Genomic DNA, 25,271 nt, shown 5'->3' on the forward strand with positions numbered 1-25,271 from the left:
CACCTTGATGGCGCTCAGAACCCAGAGGCCCCGACCCTGAACCAAGACCCTTGAGAACTCAGCTCAGAAGCAACATCACAGCTCAAAACCCAGAAGTCTCAGGTCAGCGCCCAGGAATCAGCACCAAGTCGATCCAGATGTCACCCACAGAGGCTGGGCAGTCCTCCCAGGCAGTGAATCATGCTGCCAAACACCTCCTCTCTACAACGCAGCCTAAGACTTCTGTGCAGCATCTCTGCTTGGACTTCTCTGGGGATGGGCTGCTCACTATCACCCCTCCCGACCACTACTCTCATTGTTTTAGAAAGGGCGGGAGTTTTCCCTGAGCCTGAACCCCAGTCTGACTCCCAGCCAGATATGCCCAGAAACACACACAGGACCCAATTACACCCCGACTCATTCCTCGCATCTCCCACTCTGCCCCCACCCTTCAGTCATAAGCTGAGGGATCCCAAGGGCCAACATGTTTATTTACAAATCGCACTTACCCTCCCATCCAGCATGCAATGCACGGGAGAGAGGGTGGGGCCAGGGCCTCACACACCTGAGACCAGGAGGCACGGGGCCGGAGCGGGGCTGGAAGGGCACACCGGCCCCGACCCCCACGCAGAATCCCGGGGGACGGGGGACGGAGGGGCGGTCTCCCTCTCCGGGGTCACGACCGCGTGTCCAGGCGGTTCATGTACTCCTGCAGGGCCTTGAGGCGGGCGTCTATTTCCGCCATGTCGGCCGCCTGGTGGTCGGAGCTGTACTCTGTGGGAGCAGGGAGGGTGTGGGGGGCTGGGAGGGGCCTGGAGCTGCAGGGAGCTCCGGGACCCAACCAGCTGCGCTGGGTGCCATCCCAGCCAGCTCTGGGGCAGGTGAGGGGGAGATGAGGAGTCCCAGGCTCACCTTTGATGGGGACCCAGCCACCCGAACTGGCCAGGCGTCTCTGATGGCGGCCGCGTTCCACGGGGGTGGACTTCTGCTGCTGGGAGAGGCAGGAAGGGGGTCAGGAACCCTCCCTCTATTCCTGCCCCCTAAATCTTACCGGAAATTCTGAACCTAAGGACCCCAGAAAAAATAAAGGCTGACACCTAAGGGGCACTTATTCTATGCAAAATATCCTCCTTGCACCTCCACCGGACCCCTCTGAGGTGACTACTATAACCATCCCCACTTAACTGATAAAGAAACCGAGGTCCAGAGAGGCTAAGTAAGCACCTTGAGTCACAGGTGACAGGAAGGGGAGCCAGGTTTTAAGACCTGGCAATTTGAGGACGGAGCAGGTGCTCTGCCCAGCGTCCTCTGGCCCTGCCACCATCATACCCCCTCCCCTCCAAGGATCTCAAAACACTCTGAGTCCAGAGGCATTTCAGAGCCGCCTCTGTACCTGACCCCCAGAATGGACCCATGGGAGAGAGGGACAGCGGCCTCTGGGGGTTTCACGCTGCCCCACCTCCTCCAAGGCCTGAGGAAGGACACTCACCCTGTTGGACCCGCTCCACGTGGTGGGGCTGGGAGGCTTCCCGCGGCGGCCAGCGCTGGGGGAGGGAGGAATCAAGGCCCAGTGGGGGTCTTGGGCACCTCCCATCTCGCCCTCCTCCGTGGTTTCAAGCCTCCAGCCTCCAGAACCCACTTTCCCTGCAGAAGACTGTTTCCAGTCTCCCCAGACACCCGTTTGGAGGCGGTCCATCCCCCAGCCCAAGCTCTACCCTCTCGGGAGGGATTCCGAGAAATCTTCCAACTCGCTGCAGGAGCTGGCGGACGAGCAGCGGCTGCGGAAACTGTCCACTAGGGGGAGAGGGACGGGGTGAGCCTCCCGCGCTCGCCGGCCCGCCCGCCCGCCCCCCGCGCTCCAGCTCAGCTACCCGAGGAGCTGCGGTTCCGGGAGCGGTTGGCCGCGTCCCCTCGGCCGGTCACGGCAGCGGGAGGCCGGGTCTGGCGAGACCAGGAGATGGACGGACCGTCCCCGCTTCCTCCGCTGCCCAGTCGGTTCCGCTGCTGCTGCTGCCTGGGGAGCGGGAGGGAGACGCCCGCCTGTGCGCCCAGCTAATGTGGGGAAGGGCGATGCTGCGCCCCTGGGGGTCCCAGCCAGGGCCGGTGACCCGCCTGAGGTCACACGGCCTAAGTAGGGAAAAGCATGCGGAGTCACAGACCAAGCTGTGGGGGTGTCAGGAGAGGAGGCGAAAGTCAGGTGAGAAGCGGGAGCAGGTAGCGGGAAGGGGAGAGATGGAGCAGCTGACAGGCGATGGACACAGGTGGGAAACGGGGATAGACCAGGGCACAGGTCAGGGGGCCAGGTGAAGGGGCGGGGATGTGGGCAGAACAAGGGGAAGTGGGCGCTCACTTCATCTTGATCTCTCTCTGCTTCTTCTCCTTCGCTTTCACAAAGGCTGTGGGGTCGAAACGGGGCACGCGACCACCTAGGGCGAGGCGGGGGTGGAGAGCAGAGGAGGCGGGGTCACAGGATCACGCCCCCACAGTCCTAGTCCGCTCCACCTTCTCCCACGGGCGGGGGGGCCGGCACACACCTGTGGGCGAGGGCGAGGGCGAGGGGCGGGCAGCGCGGCCTCGACCCCGGCCTCCGCGGCCGCTGTCCCGGGAGGAGGAGCGGGCGGCGCCGCGGCCACGCGACCTGGAGCGCTCCTGGGACGATGAGGCCCGATCCTCCCGGGCCGCGGGCGGCACCACCGGCGGAGTCCGTCTCCTGGAGCCCAGGACCCACTGTCGGTTTCCCGCCGGCCAGGACGGCTCCTATCCCAAGCCTCTTCCCGGATCCAACCACCCCCGAACCTTCAGGTCCACCGCCCATCAACTCCCAGACATTCACGCCCTGGCACTCGACCCTCACAGACACCTTCTCCCAGGCTCCGCCCCTCTCGGAGCCCCACAGAGCCCCCAAAAGAACACGTCAGTCACCTCCCCACATCCCAACACACCCCCTTCCCCGGACCTTTCTTCCTGAGGTCTCCGCCAGCTCCCTGGAAACCCTTCTCAAGTTTCCGCCACCCACCCCAATACGTGCCAAGGGACATCAACCAGATTCCAAGCTGCTGGACCACGCCCTCTCGCTCAATTAGACCCCCCCCAGGCCCCGCCCTTTCCGTGTCCCTACCTCCAGGCCCAGCCTCCCGATGCCGCCTCAAGCCCCGCCCATCTCCCCACATACCCCGCCCACCGATTCCAACTGCGTATCCCAGTCCTTCCCTATGTCCCAGGCAGCCCCTTAGGCCCCTCCTACACTCCCATCCCCGCTCATTCTCAGGCCACCCGCCCTCTCCCTGGTGATCACGTTCCGTCACTCGGGCCCCACCCACTCGCCTCCAGGCCCCGCCCCGCCACCCGACTCTGCCCCGCCCCGCCACCCGACTCTGCCCCGCCCATCGGTCTCTAGCCCACCTGCAGGGGGGTCTGCAGCTCCGTGGCCCCGCCCACCCGGCCGCGCCCCTCACCCCCTCTTGTACACGGCCAGCTCGCCATTCAGCGTCTTCAGCCGGGCGCGCAGGCTCCGCTCCGACGCCTTCGCCTCCTCCAGCTGCCGGGAGGGGACAGGGGCGCAGAGGTCCAGACTGAAGCCGAGGTCCCCGCCCCGCCGCCCGCCCCGCAGTCCGGCCCAGCCCCTCACCTCCTTGGCCAGGCGGCGGCAATCCTGGCTGCGGCGGCCGGCCCCGCGGTGCCCGAGGCCGCGCTCCTGCCGCAGCTCCAGCTCCAGGCCGCGCACGAGCGCGCGCAGCGTCTCGGCCTCCTGGCGCGCCGCCCGCCCGGCCAGCGCCTCCTCACGAGATCGGCCCAGCTGGGCCTCCAGCTCGCGCTTCTCCGATGCCAAGCGCGACACCCTGGGGGGAGGGGGAGAGGAAAGAGAGCCAGAGCTGGCGAGGGGTGGGGGGTCCCCATCATCCTCACTCCTCCACGGGTGTGGGCACGCGCCATTTCACCTCCCCCACGAAGGGGGAAGGCGGCCCCATCACTCCCGGCTGCCCCCATGGTCACATCATCTCCCCTCCTCCACCTCCCCAACATGAGGAGCGACACGGCCACATCACCCCCATCCATCCCACGGGGAGGACACAGCCGTGGGAGTTCTAATTCCAAAATACATCATCCATCTGTCCTTCTCTATACCCTGAAAGCCTAGCCCTGAGGCCCCAGCCTACCACCCTGGCCTCCCAGCCAGTTCTCATCGCCTCCCATTCACCAGAGGACTCTTTCTAAAATGCAAATCCGATCAGGTCACTACCATGCTCAAAACTCTTCTTTGAGAAAAACATGTACACACAAGGCTATTCGTTGCAGTACTATCTGTAATAGTAAAAGCGTAGAAATAACCAAAATGGATATCAACAGAGAACTAGTTGAATTTCTAAACTGTCAAAAGGAAAGAAGATCTCTACTTCCTGTCACCAAGTGATAGCCAGAATATAAGTTTAAGAACAGTGCAGAACAATGTTTGGTATGTCTCTTTATGTAAAAGAAAAGAGGGGGATTAAAAATTATATGTTCATATTTTTAAAAATATATAAGTATAAATCAAAAACTTTAAAAAGTAGGTTACCTATGGCAAAAGAAGGAACACAGGTGGCAACAAGGATATAAGTTGGACCCCTCTGAATGTACCCTCTTTTTAAGTTTTGACTTTGGAACTATGAAAATATTTTACATAAATAAATTTTAACAAAAGCAATCCCTAAAAATTTTAAAAGTAACTGGTTCAAACACATCTAAGCATATGTCAAAGTCAGTGGCATACTGGAGGAGCATTATATCAGGTGACAAAAAAGACTACTTTAGCAAGTAGGATAGAGCCTAAGGACAAAAAAGAATTGCAAAGAAATCTTAAACTTCATTCAGTACTCTTATTATTAGCAGTTATATTGGTATTATTAGGAGAAAGCAAGTAATAATTATGTTACTATTACTAGAAACTAAGATTTTCAGCATGAGAAAAAGACATACAAATCAAAAAGGTAGATAAGCACAGACATCATTTTTCTCTTTCTGAAAATGTATCTACTTCCTGGCTCTTTCCAGGAAAAAGATGTAAAAGCAATGTCAACCCAACAGCAATGAGCACCACTAATGACCCAACTGTGGTCTCTAAATACAATTTCCCACTAAAAGAAACCAGAGCTCCTTGGAAAAATTATTTATACCAGTTCTGAGGCTGGAAAGGCACAAGAAAGTCTGAGACATCTTGACATGCCAGAAAACAAGGAAGCCATCAAAGATTACTGGGGTCATTTCAAAAGGACGAACATGTAGGAACCAACATGAAGGTGTTCCTACTGGCCAAAGATAAGATAATACGAGCATCAAAAAGAATACCTGCAATGAATAATGGACTAAAACACACCTGTGTAGTTTGAATAACAGCCTCCCAAAGTACATCCATGTCCTAATCCCTAGAACTTGTGAATGCTACCTTACACAGCAAAAAAAAAGACTTTATAGATTTGATTAAGTTATGGACCTTGAGATGAGGGGATTATTCTGGATAGAGTGAACCCTAAATATAGTCACAAGTGTCCTTATAAAAGAGAGGCTGAGAAAGATTAGACACAGAAGAGGAGATGGCAATGTGACCCAGAGGCAGAGATTACAGTGATGTGGTCACAAGCCAAAGAATGATGGCAGCCACCAGAAGCTGAACGAGGCAAGAAATGGATTCTCCCCTAGAGCCTCTGTGGGGAACACTGCCCAGAGACACCTTGATCTCAGCCTAGAGGAAGTGACTTCAGACTTCTGGCCTCCAGAACCATAGGAGAATAAATTTCTGTTGTTTTAAGCCACCAAGTTTGTGGTAATTTGTCACAGCAGCTATAGGAAACCAACATAACATCAATTAAGCGTAAACTCATGAGTTAATAATAATACTAAAAACAAAACAAAACTCATTGATCTCCATGGAGGATATGAGGGAACAAACTCATTATTCTGACAAAAGTTAAAGAAAGGGAAAAAAATCAAGCATCAATCATGCCTTTCCCATAGGAAAGGTACCTCAAGGAAACTAAATAGTTGATGAGAGAATGCTTTATTTTATTGAAGAATTCCAGCTATCAAAAGCAAAAAGAATTCTAAAATTAAATCATTACCCTTTACCAACCCCTAATGAAAAACCTATCTAGCCACTGATCATCAATAGCTGCTAAAACTATATATTAACTCAGTTGTTCTCACCTTGCCTGAAAATTAAAATCAATTAGGAATCTGAAAAACATAGAGATGCCTACATTTTTGGCAAAACGTTGAATTTACGCTTTGCCATCAAGAACAAGGCAAGGATGCTACCTATCACTACTACTTCTCAATAATGTCCTGGAGGTCCCAGCCAGTGCAATAAGGCAAGACAAAGAAATGAAAGATAAGGATTGAGAATTAACAAAACAGTCATTTGCAGATGAAATGATTATAAACACTGAGAACCATAAAGAATCTACAGATAAATTGTTAGAAATAGTAAGAAAGCTGACTGAAGTTACTAGATGCAAAATCAATATATAAATATCGATTATTCATACATCAACATGATTTATATTTAAAGTCAAGAAACCATTAACAAAAGCATCCAAAGATGGAAAAACTCTAACCAAAAGTGTGATGGAACAACATTATTGAGACATTAAATAAGACCTAAATAAACGTATAGAGGTATGATCTGTTTATAGATTGGAATACTCACTATTTATAAGGACGTCAGCTCTCCCTAAATTGTTCTATAGAGTCAATGGGATACCAATAAAAATTCCAGCAAGTTTTATGTGTTTATATCAAAAATCCTCTTGATTCTAAAATTTACATGGAAATGCAAATTACCAAGAATAACCACAAAAATTCTTGAAAAGAAAAAACAAAAGTGTGAGGATCTGCTCTGCCCAGTATCAGACTAATTATAAAGCTACAGTGGGCCGGCCCCCCTGGCTTAGCGGTTAAGTGCACACGCTCCGCTGCTGGCGGCCAGGGTGTAGATCCCGGGCGTGGGATCTCTCTGGAGGGTAGCACCGCCCAGCTTCAGCCACGTGTTGCCATGAGAACACTGACATCACGCTGCCACTGTCCCCCCTGCCCCAATTGGGAATGTTCACTTGATCTGATACTTAACTATTTGTAGTGTATACAGTTAAAATGACACGTGTGTGTGCCAGTCATTTTCTGAGGGCTGCTATTCTAGAAAGGTAGTGTAGGAATAGGAGAGCTGCAGGAACCAGCCTGGTTCAAATCTTAGTTTGGCCATTTATGAGCTGTGTGACTTGGAGATAATTTCCAACTTTTCTGTGCCTCAGTTTCCACTTCTGGAAAATGGGTATAATGATGGTACCTGCATCCTAGGGCTGCCTGAGATTCCAATGAGTTACTCTTAGGATACTGCCTGAAAGCCTTTGGGCAGTGGGGTGGGTAAAGAGGTGGGGAAGGAAATCCAGATTGATGCCAAGCAGGGTGCCGGACTGGAACGTTTGCAGCCAGCCTGCAAGACAGGGAAACCAATTCCCACTTCCCGGGTGGTTACAAGTCAACAATGGGGGACGGGGCGAGATTTCAGGGCCGACACTCCAGGGCTTGTGCTGCCCTTACTCCTGCACAAGAACCAAATCCTCGGGGAAGTCTTCCACCGCAGCACCATCACCCCGCTTTACAGATGAGGATACCGCGGCTCCATCCTGCTCCCGCAGTCGAGACTGCTCATGAGGCCCTGTTCCTAGGTTTGAATGGCTCCATAGTTTCCTGAGTGACCCTGGGCAAGTCACTTACCCTCTCTGGGCCTCAGGTGTCTCATCTGTAAAATGGGATGGTTCTAGTATCCATGTCTCAGATGGTTGTTCCAGTTAGATGCGGACCACTCAGTGAATGTGTGCCTTTAAAACCTCACAGTGGGGGCCGGCCCTGTGGCTTAGTGGTTAAGTGCGCGTGCTCTGCTACTGGCGGCCTGGGTTTGGATCCCAGGCGCGCACCGATGCACCGCTTCTCCGGCCATGCTGAGGCCGCGTCCCACATACAGCAACTAGAAGGATCTGCAACTATGACATACAACTATCTACTGGGGCTTTGGGGAGAAAAAGGAGGAGGATTGGCAATAGATGTTAGCTCAGAGCCGGTCTTCCTCAGCAAAAAGAGGAGGATTAGCATGGATGTTAGCTCAGGGCTGATCTTCCTCACAAAAAAAAAAAAAAGCTACAGTAATTATAACAGTGCGGTGTTGGCACAAGGATTAAACAAATAAACCATGGACTACAGAGCACAGAACCTCATCTCTATATAAACACGATTTGTGATAAAAGTGCCAGTAGGAAAAGCACACTCTTTTCAATAAACAGCATTATGAGGATGGACTAGTCACATGAAAAAAATATTAAAGGATGTCTATCTCACCAAAAATCAGTTCCAGGGGGACTGTAGATATAGTGAGAAGCAAGACACAAAGAATTGTAGAGGATGATATAGGAGAATGTCTTCAAGACACTGGAAGAAAAGGATTTCTATGACAAGACATAAAAATTACTCACTGTAAAGAAACAATTTATAAATTAGTCTACATAAAAATTAAGAACCTCTGTTTATCAAAAGACATTATTAAGAGAGCGAAAAGGCCTGCTATAAAGGGGGAAGAGGTTTCTGAAACACAAAATCAACAAAGGGCTCAGACTATATGCAGAACTCCTGGAAATCAATAAGAACAAGATGGACCAGAAGAAAAATAGACAAGATAGGAGAATAGGCAATCACAAAATAAGAAATTCAACCCCATTGGTAATTAGGGAAATGCAAATTCCAACTACCAAGAGATGCCACAAAATGTTACCAGCACGTTGACAAACAGTCTGGGTTTGGCATTATCTAGGAGCTTAAAGACACATATGCCCTTTGGGGAGCAACTCCACTCCTGAGGCGGTCTACCCCACAGAGACACATGATCATTTACACTAAGATACACGCTCAAAGCACTTTGTGTGTGTGTATGTGGGTGTCATAACCCAAAATTGGAAATACCAATTTCCGTAGGACGTTTATACAAATTGTGGCAGATTCCTTCAATGAGTTAATATTCAGCAATGAAAATGAGTGAACAACAGCTACGTGACACAGCATACATGAATCTTAAATATGTGCTAGGCAAAATTAATCCAGACACAAAAAAGTACATACAGTATCATTTCACTTATCTAAAGTGCAGAAAGAGAAAATTAAATTCTATTGTTTAAGGTCACATAGTTCAGCGGCAAAACCAGGAACAAAGCAAGTGAGTGAGAGCCAGAGCATTTGGGACAGTGGTGACCCGGGCGTGGGGCAGGGGGAGGTGTCTTTCCTGGGAAAAGGAGGCTTTGGGGAAACAGTCGCTTTCAATTTCTTAACCTGGGTAGTTAGATGGATGCTGGCTTTATGACAACTTGTTAAACTGTAAATCCACATTTTATACTCTTTATTTTATGTGTATGGCATTTCACAATAAGAAACCTAAGTATTGAGAAATACGACTGGTAAAGTTATAAAGTTCCCATCAGCCCAGCTGCCGTTCACTATCACCCCCAGAGATTGTGATGTAAGTGGTCTGTCTCGGGGGCAGCCTGGACATGGGGATTTTTCAAAGCTGCCCGAGGTGACTCTAATATGCGGCCAGGGTGAATCGCTGCTGGGCTGATGGGAACTTTATAAGACAGGGATCCAGCTGTCAACATCCAAACTCATCAGTCCCAACACCAGGTGACAGTAGGCAAGTACACGGCACCACCGAGGAAGCTGTCTTGCCAAAAACCTGACTCTGATTAGCCTATAGGTCTAACAACCATGGAAATGAAATCAACAAAACCCAGACTGTGGGAAACTCTACAGGATAAATAACCTGGCTCCACAAATAAGTAGCATGAAAAAAGGGGGCTGGGGGACTGTAAAAAATTAGAAGAGATTTAAGAAACACATAGTCAAATTGCAACGTGTGGCCGTATTTGGATACTAATTCACACAAGACAATTACAAAAAGACATTTGTGAGATAATCAGAGAAGTGTCAACACGTACACACTGGGTATCAGATGACATTAAGAAATTTTTGTTAATTTTGTTGGATGGGATAACAGTGCTTTTTTTTTTAATGTCCTTATATGCTAAAGATACGTAATTAAGTGTTTACAGAAAAGAAATGATGTCTGGGATTTGCTTCTCGGGGGGACTGGAGAGCGTAGATCAAACAAGATAGGCAAAATGTCGATAACCATTGAAGCTGGGCCTAAGTACAGGCACATTAGACAATCGCCTACTTTTGCGTGTGTTTGGAATTTTTTCCTAATAAAACTTTTTTTTTTTTAAGTCTGTGGCTCCCCCACACTCTCCAAGGAGGTTCCCATTCGGCCCCTTTCAGCTGACTTCCCTCCTCCCCTCCTCTCCTCCCACCTCCCTCTCCCAGTGCTCCAGCCCAGCTTTTCTTTGCAAATGCGATTCCCTCCTCCTGGCAGGAATGACCTCATTCATCCTTCAAACATCACCTCCCAGGGAAGCGTGCCTGCCCCTGAGCCAGGCTAGGTCATGTCCCTCTGCTCTCTGTACATCTCCCTCCTAGCTTCCTAGTTGGCATTCCTCAGTGTGACTATCTGTTCTCTGTCTAGATCCTCACCCCGTGAGGGCAGAGTCTCCAGCTGTCTGGTCACTGTGTAGGAACCTGGGCTGACTGCGTCCAGCTCTACTCCTCTGATTACCAGATGGGTAACCTTGGGGAGTCTCACTTCACATCTCTGTCAAGTGGGATGATATAATAATACCTACCTATAAGGGGGTAGGAATCCACGAAGAGGGCTCAGACCATGTCTGGCACTGAGTAAGGGCTCAATAAACATTAACTCGTGCCAGGTAGTGTGCCTGGCACACCGTATGAACTCGATAAATGTTGGATGAATGAACAAATAAATCTTGGAGTCTTCCCAAACTCCCTAACTCCAAGTTGGGAGGAGGAAGAAGCAACTGTCCCACTACAGGCTCTCAGGGCAGAGGGCGCCACCTTGTGGCCATCCAGGGAAATACACACTTTCTCTCTCTCAAGGTCTGAGGGCTGACCCTGAGGATGAACTGAGGATAAAGCTTTACTCCTGGGAAGGGAGACCGCTGGTCCCCAATCAGCACTGAGCGCTCAGTCCCGGTCAGCAGCTTCGGACAGCGCACAGTGGCTGGGGAACCTAAGGGGGCTTGGCGCCGGCTGCCTGGATTCAAGGTCTAGCCTGGCCGTGTTACTCACTGTGTGACCTGGGGCAAGGTCTCTAACTTGTCTGGGCCTCTGTTTTCTCCTCTGTAAGATGGGGATGATAGTAATGCCTAACTCATGAGAATTCAAGGAATTAAATCATAAAGCACTAAGCAGAGTCCCTGGGACACAGGTAAATGCTACGTTAGCTACTGGTAGTATTATTATTATTATTATCATTATTATTACTAAAAATATTATTAGCCTTCACCAATGGGTGGGGCCTCCTCCAGGTGGAGACACAGCAGGCACTCAATGGACAGGCCAAGAGCCTCTGCCTTCCCCACTCCCTTTTTCTGTCCCCTCGTCTCACCACGCTCCACCTCACACAAGGCCTTTGCACGTGCTGTTCTCTCTGCCCAGAACACTCTTCCACCCTCTCCGCCTGCCCCACCCCAAGACCCCATCAGGTGCCTGTTACAGCATCCCACAGCCCAGGCTCCCTTTCCTGCGTAACCCCATCTCCGTCCACAATGACATACTCAGTGGTAATGTGATCAACATCTGTGCCTCCCGGGCTGACCACTACAGGGAACAGAGGGGGGCCAGCACAGAAGAGGCGCTGCATATCGCCCGACCTCCCACCCTGTCTTTGCACACGCTCCCTTTGCCTGGAACACCCCCGCTTACCAGGCAGGGTCCCCCACCCTGCCCGCTCTGAGTCTCCACTATCTACACACAGATCTGTCTCCTCCCCTGGACTGGGAGTCTCGGTCACCACTGTGTCCCCGGCACCACGCAGCACAAGGCGGGCACGGAGGAGGGGCTCAGAAATAACATTTGGTGAAAAGGTGGCCATCTTCCCTACAGTGCTGAGCGTGAGGTCCCCACAGCAAACGATGGGATGCGCCCCCAGAGCCGCTGCACCCGCCCCTCGCAGACTCACTGCTCCCGCAGGTGCCAGATCTCCGTCTCCCGGGTGTCCCGAGCATCCTGGCCATCCAGCCCTCGGAGGCGGCCCAGCTCCTCCTTCAGCGAGCGGATGATGCGCTGCAGGACCACAGGGTCCGGCTTGCCCTGGTACGGGAGGGGCAGCGGGTAGTGAATCCTGAGAAGGAGGATCAGAACCGTGGCATCTCAGAGGCCAAGAATCCACCCGAGGGTAAGTACCAGACCCTGAGAGCCTTAGAGTATGAGAACACACAATTCCAAGAGGCACAATCCTAGAGGCTGAAGTTCTACACGCAGTTTCAAGCCCCCCCGCCCCCACACACCTTGCACCCGTCAGCCACCCCTAAGACCCTCTTATACAGCAATTTTGGAACCACTGAGATTGACGGCCCTGGTGGCGTCTGAAGTAACTTCCTTGTCACACAGCGCTGGTGGAGTGGACGCTGGTGTCATGTTACTTGCAGCCAAGCATAATTCTAATTCAGATTCCACGGTGGAAGATTCTAGATGACCTGACCTGAGTCACCTCTGGGCTGGGGAAAGGTAGGGCACCTTGATTAACTGCCCCACCAGATGCTAGTCATAGAGGATTGATAACTTCCCACTAGAAAATCCAGCAGCTATTAACAAACAGGGCACTATCCCCTGGCTATCTAACAGCCATTCCCAACTCCCTTCTGCCTTGCTGCCTCCCACTATAAAGGCTAGAAAGCCAGACATTCATTTTCCCAGCTTCCCTTGCACGTTACCACTTCTGACCAAATATTATGGGAAAAGACACGTGAGCATTTCCGGGTAAATATTACAGGAAATCTGTTAAGAGTCTTCTGGGCACACTTTTGTTTTCCAGATAAAAACAGTAGATGCAATTAACAAGCACAGCCCTGGTCCTCTTTCTCTTGCGTTGATACAGATGCAATGCCTCGAGGTCCAGCAGCCATCTTGTGACCATGAAGAGATAAGGATGAGGTCAAAAAGCCAACACATTAAGATGACAAAAGAAAAAAATCCAGGAGCCTGAGTCCCTAATGAAACTGCTGAGTAGCAGCCACCTACCTAGACACCTTGTTACATGATAAACTATTGTTTGTTTTAAGGCACTGGTAACAGCTATTTTGCTACTCGTAGCCAAACACAATACTAAATGATACAGACATCAACAGTGAAGAGTCCAAAGGCAAGGCTTAAGCAACACCTGCACCTTGCCCTGGGTACCAGGGGTCAGCCCCGTGTCCCCACCTGTCAAACTCCACGGAGTAGATGAGGATCAGGTAACGCTTGGAGTTGAGCTGGGCCGATCTCGAGGCCAAGGGGCCTGGGCGGCCCCCCAGCTTGCGGTTCCGCAGGGACTCCAGGTCCGTGTAGGTGAGCAGGTCTAGGGTGACCGACTCACTGCTCTGTTGGGAGAGGAGGGGAGGAGCTGTCTTGTGGCCATACCTAGAGCACACAACCCACACACGTGAGCCACCACGCACCATTCTCCAGGCTAGCCAGGCTTTCCTACACTGAGGCTGATGATCAAGATGGCCCTGTCCCAGGTGCTGGCACAAGGGCATCATCACAGGGAGAAACTAGAAAGAACCTACATGCTCAACCACGGCGGACAGCTTAGTGCTGTGGCCCTCCAAGTGTCGTCTGCAGACTCCTGGGGGTCCCCGAGACCCTTTCAGGGAGTCCATGAGGTCAAAACGATTTGCATAATAATACTAAAATGTCATTGGCCTTTTCTGCTGTGTTGACATTTGCGCCGATGGCGCAAAACTAATGGGTAAAACTGCTGGTGCCCATCAGCAGAAATCAAGCCAGTGCACTAACTGTACTAGCAGTCGGTGTATTCTCCATCTCCATGCTGTCTCCGTGGGGGGCCGGGAGACAGGGAGCAATTAGCAAACAAACAAACCAATCAATCAATCGTAGGAAGTGTAACATAGGAATGTGCTTGATGAAGCTGTAAAAATTATTAATTTTATTGAATCCCGACCCTTGCGTACACAGCTTTTTACCCTTCTGTGTGACAACACAGGAAACGCACATTCCACAGCACACCAGAGTATAATGTTGTCCCAGGAAAAGCTCTTCTGTAATCGAGTTTTGAGCTAAATTACCCACTTTTTCATGGAACATAATTTTTACTTGAAACAACGACTGACAGACAAAACTATGGTTTTTCAGACTTGGAAGTCTGGCCGGCATTTTCTCAAAAATGAACCAAGGGAGCCTGTCACTTCAAGAAAAACAGCTAACCGTATTTGTCGCCAACAATGAAATTCAAACTTCAAAGCGAAAATTAGAATTTTGGACAACTTCTATGTGCTACCATGGGATTGATAGCTTCTTGAAGTTGAAAGACTTTCCCTAGAGAGATCAGTGAGGATATTAACAAATGTGACTTCCTCATATTGTATAATGAAATATGTCAACATGTGGAAGATCTGCACAACTCAGTGAACCAATATTTTCCAAATGAGCAATGCACGATGTTACAGAATGGGTAAAAGATCCATTCAAAGTGCAAGACACATCCACAGATTTTAACGTAACAGAATGCAAAAAGTTCATTGATATGGTTTCAGATTCCACATTACCACCTATTCAGTTTTAGTGTGTTAACAAAGAAGGATATGCACGATTATCTGGAAAAGCTATTAAAGGACTCCCTTTTCCAACTAGATATCTGTGTGAGGCAGATTTTTCTGCATATACTTCAACCAAAACATATCACAACAGACTGAAGGCAGAAGCACATATGAGAATCCAGTTTTCTATTAAGCCAGACATTAAAGAGATTTGCAAAAATGTAAAACGATGCTACATTTCTTACTAATTTTTTTTGTTTTAGAAAATATATTTTTTATTAAAATGTTATTTAGGTTAACATATAACAGGTTTATTACTGTTATCTTTAAAGGAATTCATAATATCTTTAAATTTTTCTCAGTTTTAATTTTTAATATGGCAAACAAATATTGATAACTATAACCTTCATAAACAGTGCCAACAATAATATTTTTTTTGTGTGTGAGGAAGATCAGCCATGAGCCAACATCTGATGTCAACCCTGCTCTTTTTTCTGAGGAAGACTGGCCCTGGGCTAACATCCGTGCCCATCTTCCTCTGCTTTATATGGGACGCCGCCACAGCATGGCTGGACAAGCAGTGCATCGGTGCGCACCCGGGAACCGAACCTGTGAACCCTGGGCTGCCGCAGCAGAGCGCGCACACTTAACTGCTGCGCCACCGGGCCAGCCCCATCAATAATTTTTAAGAGTATAAAAGGGTCATGAGACCAAAAAGTTTGAGAACCACTGGGTTAGATAAATCATGATGCATGGGTACAATGGAATACTAAGCAACCACTAACAAGGATGACAAACTCAAAAGTTGATAATAACAATAAAAATAGACAATACCTGCAGAGCACTTACTATGAGCTAGGCACTATTCTAAACTTTTTAGGTATAACTCATTTAATCTTCACAACACTATGAAATGGGGACTACTATCACCTCATCACAGATGGGGAAACTAAGGCATGAAAGGGAAGTAACTGGTCCAGGGCTCCCAGCTAGTAAATGGCAATAATGAGTCTTATGCTGTACTGCCTATAGATACTAAAATGTTAACAGTCTCTGGTGGGGGATAGAAGGAGATTATGAGGGACTCTCACTTTCTAAGTCACACATTACTACTGTCATACTTTTAGGAGGGCAGATTTTATCTGTAATCAGAGAAATAATGTAGTTCATAGTTTCAAAATGATGCCTGAATAGCATCCCTGTCATTCTAAGTTCCAACCTGCTCTTTTTTTCCTATCAATACTTTTAGCTACTTGACATTATGTGTTTTTTCAACTGTCTGTCTCTCCCACTAGAATGTCAGCTTCACGAAGACCGGGATTTTGTCTCTTTTGTTCCCTGCTGTATCCCCAGTGCCAACAACAGTGCCTGGTAGACTGTAGATGCTCAATAAATGAAATGAATGATTGGCAATATTCACTGATGTGACAAAATTTTTATGAAATATTGGTGAATCTTTTAAAAGCAGGTTACAGAGTACCTTGGGAGATATAGCAACTTTATAAAATTATAGATCTGCAAATACACACACACACACATTCACAAATGAATAGAGAAATGGAGAAATGGCTGGAGTGATTTTCATCAAAATATTAACAAAACATCAACAGGAGTGAGTATTAGGAGCAGAGTGATTTTTACTTTCTCCTTTACGTTTCTCTGTGACTTGAATTTTCTACATGAGAATAACTATCATTAGAATCAGAATAAGCCATTTACATCTGGGAAAGGAAAAAAGAAAAAGCCCTGTCCCTTCAACGGAAAGAGAAGGTAGCGGGTCTTGTATACATCAGATGGGCATCTACCCCCCCAGGGATCCAGGGGACAGAAACCTCCCCCAGCCCCCAACCCTGGCCCCTACCTGAGTGAGGGCCGACTCCAGCATGTTACAGAAGATGTTGAACTGTTTGAAGTTCCCTGTCTTGTGAGTCAAATCTTCGATGACTGGGTAGGGAGAAAAATCCTTCCTGAGGTCTGACCACTTGCCCAGCCCAAGAGCAATGCATCCAAGCTCTCTGACGTTCCCCTACTCCGGGGCCTCTGGCCTGAGGGACGGGCCCTACACCCCCTCCCCACCTTAGAGAGCTTCTGTTCAGGTAGAAGAGGCAGGTGGGCAGGATCCTGGTTGGCCTCATCTTCTGGGAGAAGCTGATCCCGGGGACAGAGAGGCAAGCCCACCCAGGCAGGCACACTCACAGCTGGCATCAAACTCGCCCCGCCACTGGTCGGCTGTCATCCGGTCCTCTACCTCCAGCTCTAGCACCTGTCCAGACACCACCACCCGCACGGCATGCTCCACACCCCGGAAGACGTAGTCCACCTGCAGGCCAGCTGGCTGGTCCATGGCCAGAGCAGCTGGAGAGAAGGATGAGACAGACTCAGAGGGGCTCAGAGTCCAGGCTCAGGAGCTGGAAGGCCAGAATCCATATTTACCATTATCCACCATTTACCAGCTGTGGCACCTAGGAAAGACACTTTACCTCTCTGTGCCTCAGTTTCCTCATCTGGAAAATGGGTATAATAATGGCACCTACCTCATAGAGTTGTCATAAGGATTAAATTAGACAACACACACAAAAGCACTTAAAAATGTGTCCTGCACATTACTATGCGCAATACGTGCTGGCTAATAGAATACATGATTTCCAACAAGAGAATCTTGATTAATACTATTGATTATTAATTGATGAATCCTTATACTGATTACATATTTATTATTCATTCATTCATTCAGGAAACGTTTGTGGAGAAAAATCAAGCTGGAAAGGGGGACAGAGTACTGAGGTCAGGCGAGACAGAGATTTTAAAGAGGGGGTCAGAGCAGGCCTCTCTGAGGAGCTGACACGAGCAGAGAATGGAAGGAGGTCACGGAGGGAACCACGTGGCTGTCTAGGAAAGGGGTCCAAGTCAATAGAACAGCCAGTGCTTTATAATATATCATCAATGATACACTGAAAGCATTTATATTGAATTCATAATTGATTTTATTAATTAGTCTGTTTCAAGCTTAAGTACCTTCTCACTGTGGGTTCTACCAGCAGCTGGAGGAGAGGGCCAGGCCTCCACCCTCACCTGGATTCTAGGGGGTGTTCAAAATGGGAGCCCCAGGCTGCGTGGGCTCATATCCAGGTTCAGTATGTGCACATGCACGGGCAAGTTACTTAACCTCTCTTGGAGCCAGATTCTATATCTTTAAAGCATGTGCCATCCTGGTGCTGGGGATATGATGGGAAACCAGATTATGTCCCCATTCTCAAGAGTGTGGCAACAGTCAGAGGTATAAAAATGCCAAGTAGTGGGGAAAGGGGATGCTAGGGGGTGGGGGTTGCTCTTTTAGCCAAGGTGGCCAGGGAAGGCCTCTCTGAGCAGAGGCCTGGAGGGAGGGAGGCAAGTGAATATCAGAGAATAGGCAGAGGGAACAGCCAGGCAAAGTCTCCAAGGTGCAATAGTCCTGGTTTCCTCTAAGAACAGCAAGGTCAGCATGAGGGAGGGAGAGAGGGGAAAATGATGAGATCAGAGATGTAACAGGGCAGCTGATCTTCCTGCAGGCCTTTATAAGCCCATAAGAGGATAATAGTGCCCATCTCCTTGGATTGGCCTAGAGATTGGCCTAAGGTTCAAATGAGTTAATCACGTTAAAATCCTTGGAGAATTAAGCCATGCCTGACACACAGCAAGCACTCAATACATATTGGCATCATCATCATCATCATTATTACTTTGTTGTTGTTTCTGAGTTTGAAGGGGACCACAGAGACAAGGCAAGTCCATTCCCTCCCCCAGTGCACGAAGGGGGAAAGTGAGGCTCAGCGAGAAAAAGGGCCCTGTCCAGAGTCCCAAAGATGCTCCAAAGACAGGGCCAACCAGGGATGCACCCAACCCAGATCATGGGGACCCCTCCAATGCCTGGGCTCCTTCTCTCCCCAGCGCCTCTTTTAGTCCTCACACTTTCCCCGGGAAGTCCTTCCTAAAGATTTGTTGTTGTTAGTGCCATCGAGTCGATTCCTACTCCTAGCGATGCTGTGGACAGCAGAGCAGAACCCTGCCTGGCCTTTTGACACCATCCTCTCCCCTTCCTGCGCTATATCAGACAATGCTCTGCTGCTATTCATAGGGTTTTCATGGACACGTTTTTCAGAAGTGTGTGGCCAGGTCCTTCTTCCTAGTCTGTCTAGTCTGGAAGCTCTACTGAAACCTGTCCACCACGGGTGACCCTGCTGGTATGTGAAATCTCGGTGGCATAGTTTTCAGCATCACAGCAACACGCAGCCGCCACAGTATGACAACTGACAGACAGGTAGCGTGGTTCCCTGACCCGGAAACAAACCCCAGCCGTAATGGTGAGAGCCCTGAATCTTAACCACTAGACCACCAGGGCTGGCTAAAGTCTGATATTGGAAAATATAATACTGTGAGGCAGAGAAAGATGAGCCCTGAAACTCAAGGTCAGAGATTTTTAACCTTTTTAGAGCCTTTGAGAATCTAAGATCTCTGAACTCTCCCCAGATATAGGAACAGGCCCATACCTTTTGCAAGTAATTTCAGGGGCTCCCAGAACACCACCCCCAGGCCCATCCACAGATTCCCTTTCTCAAAGGCCCAAGGACAACCACCTGACCCCCAGACGTCTTGACAGGCATCTCTGTCTCTAGACCCAAGCTCTTAACTTTATTTGGGGGAGGGGTCTCAGGTGCTTTGGATGGGCTGATGAAATCTGGAGACCTCTTCCCCCTGAAAATTCATACTCTCGAATTTGTGCTTTCATTCCCTCAAGGGTCAGAGGTCGAGGTTAATAATCCCTGACCTATGGGCAAACAAACAGCTACACATATCAACATATCCCTCATCCCCTGGCCCCTAAGGCAGGCGCCAGGCAGCGCTGGCCCCGCCCCACTAGGTGTCCTACACCCCAGCCACAGGCCACGCCCCTTAGACTCCGCGAGCCAATCAGCGGTCGCGCCATCCCGGTTACCAAGGCACAGGAACACCTGAGGAGCCACGCCGCTTCCCTCCTCCATTCACCACCTCACTCGTGGTACCCAACTCCCGGCAGAAGACAGAAGAGGAAGGGGGTCTGCTCCACTCCATCCCCGCTGCCAACCTGGCCCTGCTCTCTTCCTTCCCCATTCCCCCACATAAACCCCCTATTCTCACCCCGAAATAGCAGCCCTTCACTAGGTAAGAGCCTTTCTGCATCCAACTGCCCTGATGTCATTAGCCTCCACCTCAGTCCCACATATGCCCCTGAACATTTTCCCCGAATTCAACCCAACCCTTACACACACCTGCCTCCCTCACCTCCACCAACTTCGCCCGCGCCCCTCCCCACCCCCTCCCATCCCCTCTTCCAGGAATGTCGTGAGCGCTCAACAATTGCTAATGGAATAAATTCCACACTCTTGACAGCTTGACCCTCCCTTCCTGACCCCAGCTCCCCAAAACTCATTCCCGACACGGCCTCGAGATTCTGCGCTCCCCTTTCCCTCCCCTTTGCAGAACCTCCCTCCTTCCAGATTCCGGCCCCGCCCCCTTCTACTAAGCTCCGCGACCAGCCCTCGCCCCACTCCCCTGCCCAAGTCCCTATTTCCATCCTGCTCTCCCAGATTGGGGGGGGGGGGCACACTCCCCTTCTCCCTACACCAACCCCCATGTTCTCCTGGGGTTCCCCCCATATTCTACCTCAATTTTGCTACCCCCCACTATTCCCCCTGCATTCTGCCTGCATGTTTCCCCAAGGTGCTAGTCCACACACACCCCATTTTCAGCCTGTATTCCATCGCCCCCCTATGTCACCTGGATTCCGTTTCCTACCAGATTCTACGTAAATCCCCTCTCCCCCCACACACACATTTTCCGCCTCTCTTCCCTGCGGGGAGCCCTCCCTGAGCACCGCCCACCCAATTCTGGGACTCCCCAAGTCCCTCCCTCCCCCCTCATCCCCACCTGCCACTGACTCTATCCTTCTACCTGCAGCCTCCATCCTTGCTGTGACCAGTGGCCCATCCTGGTCGCTGGTTTCGTTCCAGTCCCACGTCTCTCCCAGCTCTGCTCCGCCTCAGCTTCTTGACCCCGAGTCCCAGCCTCGCCTTCGAGGCCCCGCCCTCGCCCACCCATGACGTCACCACCTGAGGGCGCGCTCCACGTGGACACCCCAGCGCCCCATTCGGCCCACACACCTGATCCCAGTTCTGGGGCCTCATGACATCGTGGCTTCAGCACACACGCACCATTTTCCAGCCCCCAGCCCTTTCCCTCTCATCTTGCACTAAGGGGACCCCCTCTCCATTTCCAGTGTTCCATCGCTGCCCGGGGCTCCTCCTCCCAAACTGCGCACCCTGGATATCTCCGATTTCACAGCCCTCACGCCAAGGCCTGAGCTGAGACTCCTCCAGGCTGGGCTCCCCCAAAACAAATCCACATCACCATCTCCCACACCAGATAGAGGTAAATCACCACCCCTAGCAGCCCCCACCCTTGAGGGTTGTTTTCCAACACTCGGCAGCCCCACCACCACCACATATTCCAGCCCAGCCATGACCTAGCTGGACTTTCCAGTGCAGCGTACCCCTACTTCTCTCTCTCTCTCTCTCTCTCTCTCTCACTCTCACACACACACACACACACACAGACACACACACACACACACACACACACACACACACACACGGCCCGGCCTGAGTCACTCCTCCTCGCCCCCAATCTGAGCTCACCTCCCACCACGTGGGTGAATTTGAGCTGGATAGAACCCCCTCCTCCTTCGCCCTGCACTTCCCCAGAATACAGACTAAAGCCTTCCACACTGTCCCCCTGGAATGTAGACACAAAAACCCTTTAGGACACCCCACAATCCGGACCCCCACAGTGCATACTGCAGCCCACCAACACCCCCTGGGGTATCCAAACCCCTCCATTACTGTCCCTCAAGTGCTTTTTGCCTTAGACAAGGACCATGCACACCTATCAACCAGTGAGTGACTCACCCTTAATTCTGCTCTCTGGTTGGTGTTGTATCCATCCCCCATTTTACAGAGGATGAAACTGAGGCTTGCCTAGGATCCTGCAGTGAGGCACTGGCACGTTTGTCCCCCTACTCATCACCCAGCTGCCCTTCCCTGACCCCCTTCCATTTCCTCCCACACCTCCCCGCTCCTTTCCCTCTCAACACTAATCCAAATGGGGCTCACACCTTAAACACGGCACACGCTGCAGGCTGGGTTCAGATCCCGGCTCCAATGTGACCCCAGGCAAGGCTCTTACCCTCTCTAGGCCTTTCCCCTTCAGTAAAGTGGGGATAATAAGAGCTCCCATCTCACAGGATTGTTGTGGGCATTAAATTAGTTAAGACATATAAGGTTTTTCAAACAGTGCCTGGCACTCGGTCAGCTGTTCAACTAGCTGATGAATAGTTAACAGACCAGGAGCCTGTGAGGGCAGAGCCATTTTGATCATGCCTGTATCTTCAGCACCCTGGGCCTGGCACAGAGCAAGGGCTGCTTGTGAATTAATGTGTGATGCCAGGAAACGGGGCTCCAGGCACTGGCGAAACGGCCAAGGTCTTCTCCCCTCAGTGCACTCCTTGTCATCCTCCAGGTCTCAGCTCCAATGTCTCCTCTTGCAGGAAGCCCTCACTGACTCCCAGGCTGGGTGAGGGACTGTCTCCATCATCACAGTGTCCCCAGCACTGCCCAGCAGAGAACTGGACACAGAAGAGGAGTTTGGTGTTTTGGGTTTTTTTTTTTTGCTGAGGAAGATTAGCCTTGAGCTAATACCTGTTGCCAAACGTCCTCGTTTTTTGCTTGAGGAAGACTGTCCCTGAGCTAACATCTGTGGCAATCTTCCTCTACTTTATATGTGGGTCGCTGCCACAGTGTGGCTGACGAATGGTGTAGGTCTGTGCCCGGGATCTGAACCGCAAACCTGGGCAACCAAAGCAGAACGCGCCGAACTTAACCACTACACCAGGGGGCCGGCCCCAAGGAGGAGTTTAATGATGTGAGAGCTCCAGCCCAAGCTCTGAACCAGTCTACTTTTCAAAGTGAGGGTCGCAGACCTTCAACATCACCCCAGAGACCTGAAGAAAATGCAGGATCCTGGGCATGGTTCCAAACCTACAGAAGCAGCATCTCTGGGGGAGGGCCCAGGAATTTGCATTTCCCACAAGTACCCCTCCCTCCTCGCAGCACTAACTAGAGCCAAGATCTTCTGCCCTCAGGCACCACAGTCTGCCCAATTTATTACCCCATCTACACCCCACCACTCAACCCAAGACCCTCCCAGCTTAACAACCCTGCCCTATACCACAGGGAGACCCCTGAAAAATGGGGGTATACTACAAGTAACACCTTTCAAGCACCTATGTGCGCTTCTAGGTGCTGCGTTCTCTCCACATGGAGCCAATACTCTAGTGGGGGGTCTAAGAAACTGAGTGGATATAAACAAACACTAACATATGTGGGTCGTGGTAAGAGTTATGAAGAAAAATAAAACCAGGCAGTGAAGGGCCAGGCAGTGACTGGAGGTATTTTAGTCTGAGTGATCAGCGAGGGCCTGTCTGTGGAGCTGACATCTGAACAGAGACCCGAAGGAGGTGAGGAAGCAGCCATGTAAATAGACCTCTGGGATGAACACGATCCAGACAGAGGGGACAGCAAGTACAAAGACCCTGCGGTGGGAATGTATTTGCTATGTTTGAGGGACAGCGAGGAGGCCGGGTGACTGAAGTGGAGTGAGCAAGGGGCAATGGTGGGAGTTGAGGCCAGGGAGGGGGAGCCAGATTGGGTGGGGCCTTATGGGCTTGGAGAGGACTTTTACTTCACAAGGTGGGAGTCAAGGGAGGGTTTGAACAGGAGAGCAACACGATCTGACTTCTGTTTTCACAGGATCCCCCTGAGTGTGGGGTCAAGGGTGGAGGCAGGGAGCCCGGTGAGGAGCCCACGGCAACAGACCAGGTAAGAGCAGGGGATGGCTTGGATCCAAGCAGTGGCAAGGGAGATGGTGAGACCAGGGTGGATTCTGCATGTGTTTTGAAAGTGGAGCCAATGAGATCTGCTAACTGATGGACCGTATGTGGGTGGCAGGAAAAGCAGGAATTAAGGATAACTCTAGTTTTTGTCCTGAGTACAAGCACACAACTGCCCTCAACTGGGTTTGGAGGTTGTAGGGGGGAAACCACAAGTTTGGTTTGGGACAAGTTTTTAAAGTCTAGATGTCAGCTGGACTTCCAAGTAGAAAAGAGTTGGCCACCAGATATATGACTCTGGAGTTCAGGGGAGAGATCTAGACTGGAAATAGCACTATGTAAAGACCATCGGAAGCCAAGTGACAGGGAGGCCACTAGGCAGGTAATATAGTCAAGAGAAGAGACGAGGTCACTCTAATGGAGATGCGGCTGAGACACAGAGGGGCAAAAGACTCTGATAGCCAAAGCCACCGTGATGTTCAATGGCAGGGCCGGCAACAAAGCCAACATTCAAACTCAAGCAGTGCTCTTAACCACGGTAGGACTGTTAGAAAGTTTAAGAGTTAATTCACATAATACACCTAGCACGTGCCTGCCACATAATAAGCCCTCAGTTAACACTACGCCTCCACCTCTCATTAAAGCACATCCTCATCCTTGGAGGTCTCCCTCCCTCCCTCCTCAATATTGCGTCTTCATATGCCCTCCACCAAATCACATCTTATAACTCATCGCAGGGACCTCTACTCCTCCATACTGCGCTATAATAACCCCCCGCCTTAAAATCTTCCACTAAATCGTAAGGCTATATTAGAAGGGCATTTCTAAATTTTACCACCTGCTGTCTCACTGCCTTATACACTTTCCCCTTAAAGACCCTTCCCGTGAAATACAAAATCCCTCCGACTCACATACTGCCCTCTGACTCACAACCCCTCATTAAAGCGCCTACCCGTGTTAAAGGGCATCCCTCTCCCGATTCCCACACTGCCGGCTCAGCTGCCCGCCGCAGCCCACTCTCCCCCGGGATACCCCCTCCCCCCAGGACCGCCGTCCCTGCCCGCGCACCCGCCGCTCTCGCCGCCTCTCACCTTCTCCTCGGACACCCCTCCTCGCGAGCGGTTCAACCGCCGAAGCTCCAGCCCCGCCTCTGGATCCGGCCTTCTCGCTTCTGATTGGCTCTGGCTCACTCGCAGCCAAGTTCCTATTAGTCAAAACAGACGCTCGTCACTCCGTCCCGCCCCAGAGAAGAACCCGCCCTCCGAAGCTTGCAATTGGCCAACTCGGAAGAGAGGCTCCGAAATGGGTCGGGTCGACGGTCTCCTCTCTAATCGCTACTGGCTGACCACTACTGCCAGTCATATAAGGAGGGTAGTCTCTCGGAGAGGGAGAGATCCCGGAAGTAGCCCTTGACTCCGCCCACCACCCCCTGCAGCGAATAGGCCGCGCCCAAAAGGAGGGGAGGCCTAGAGAGAAGAGTCGGGCGCGCTTGCGCACAGAAAGGTCTTGACCGGGGGTCCGGAAGCTGCGGAAACGTTCTCAGCAAAGAGACTGGCTGACGTTTATCATCGCTCTGTGTTCCAAGCCTGCACTAAGCACTTTGCAGGCCTTGGCTTATTTAAAGTTAACAACTCTGTAAGGTA

At 50.7% G+C, this 25,271-nt stretch overlaps 1 protein-coding gene across 10 annotated transcripts; it reads right to left on the reverse strand.

Moving 5' to 3' along the window:
* Positions 1-9: 9 nt before the first annotated feature.
* Positions 10-24,771, reverse strand: CCDC61 (coiled-coil domain containing 61). Of its 10 annotated transcripts, none has more exons than XM_087421520.1 (14): positions 24,720-24,771; positions 16,866-17,024; positions 16,531-16,613; positions 13,333-13,490; positions 12,089-12,250; positions 3,608-3,818; positions 3,435-3,517; positions 2,514-2,689; positions 2,330-2,405; positions 1,851-1,993; positions 1,695-1,773; positions 1,469-1,523; positions 892-970; positions 10-753 (listed from the first exon to the last, which is right to left on the reverse strand). In XM_087421520.1, exons 2-14 carry the CDS (start codon positions 17,011-17,013, stop codon positions 656-658), a joined length of 1,551 nt encoding a protein of 516 aa, XP_087277646.1. In that variant the 5' UTR covers positions 17,014-17,024; positions 24,720-24,771; the 3' UTR covers positions 10-655. The 10 variants fall into 10 exon arrangements, with proteins under 10 accessions (XP_087277646.1, XP_087277647.1, XP_087277645.1 ...); XM_087421521.1 differs by lacking the exon at positions 24,720-24,771 and adding an exon at positions 24,697-24,705; XM_087421519.1 differs by lacking the exon at positions 24,720-24,771 and adding an exon at positions 20,637-20,715 and having other exon boundaries at positions 892-967.
* Positions 24,772-25,271: the final 500 nt, after the last annotated feature.

This window comes from Ceratotherium simum, chromosome 33 (genome assembly GCF_057802395.1).
Source record: "Ceratotherium simum simum isolate JZ-2026a chromosome 33, ASM5780239v1, whole genome shotgun sequence".
Lineage (NCBI taxonomy): Eukaryota > Metazoa > Chordata > Mammalia > Perissodactyla > Rhinocerotidae > Ceratotherium > Ceratotherium simum.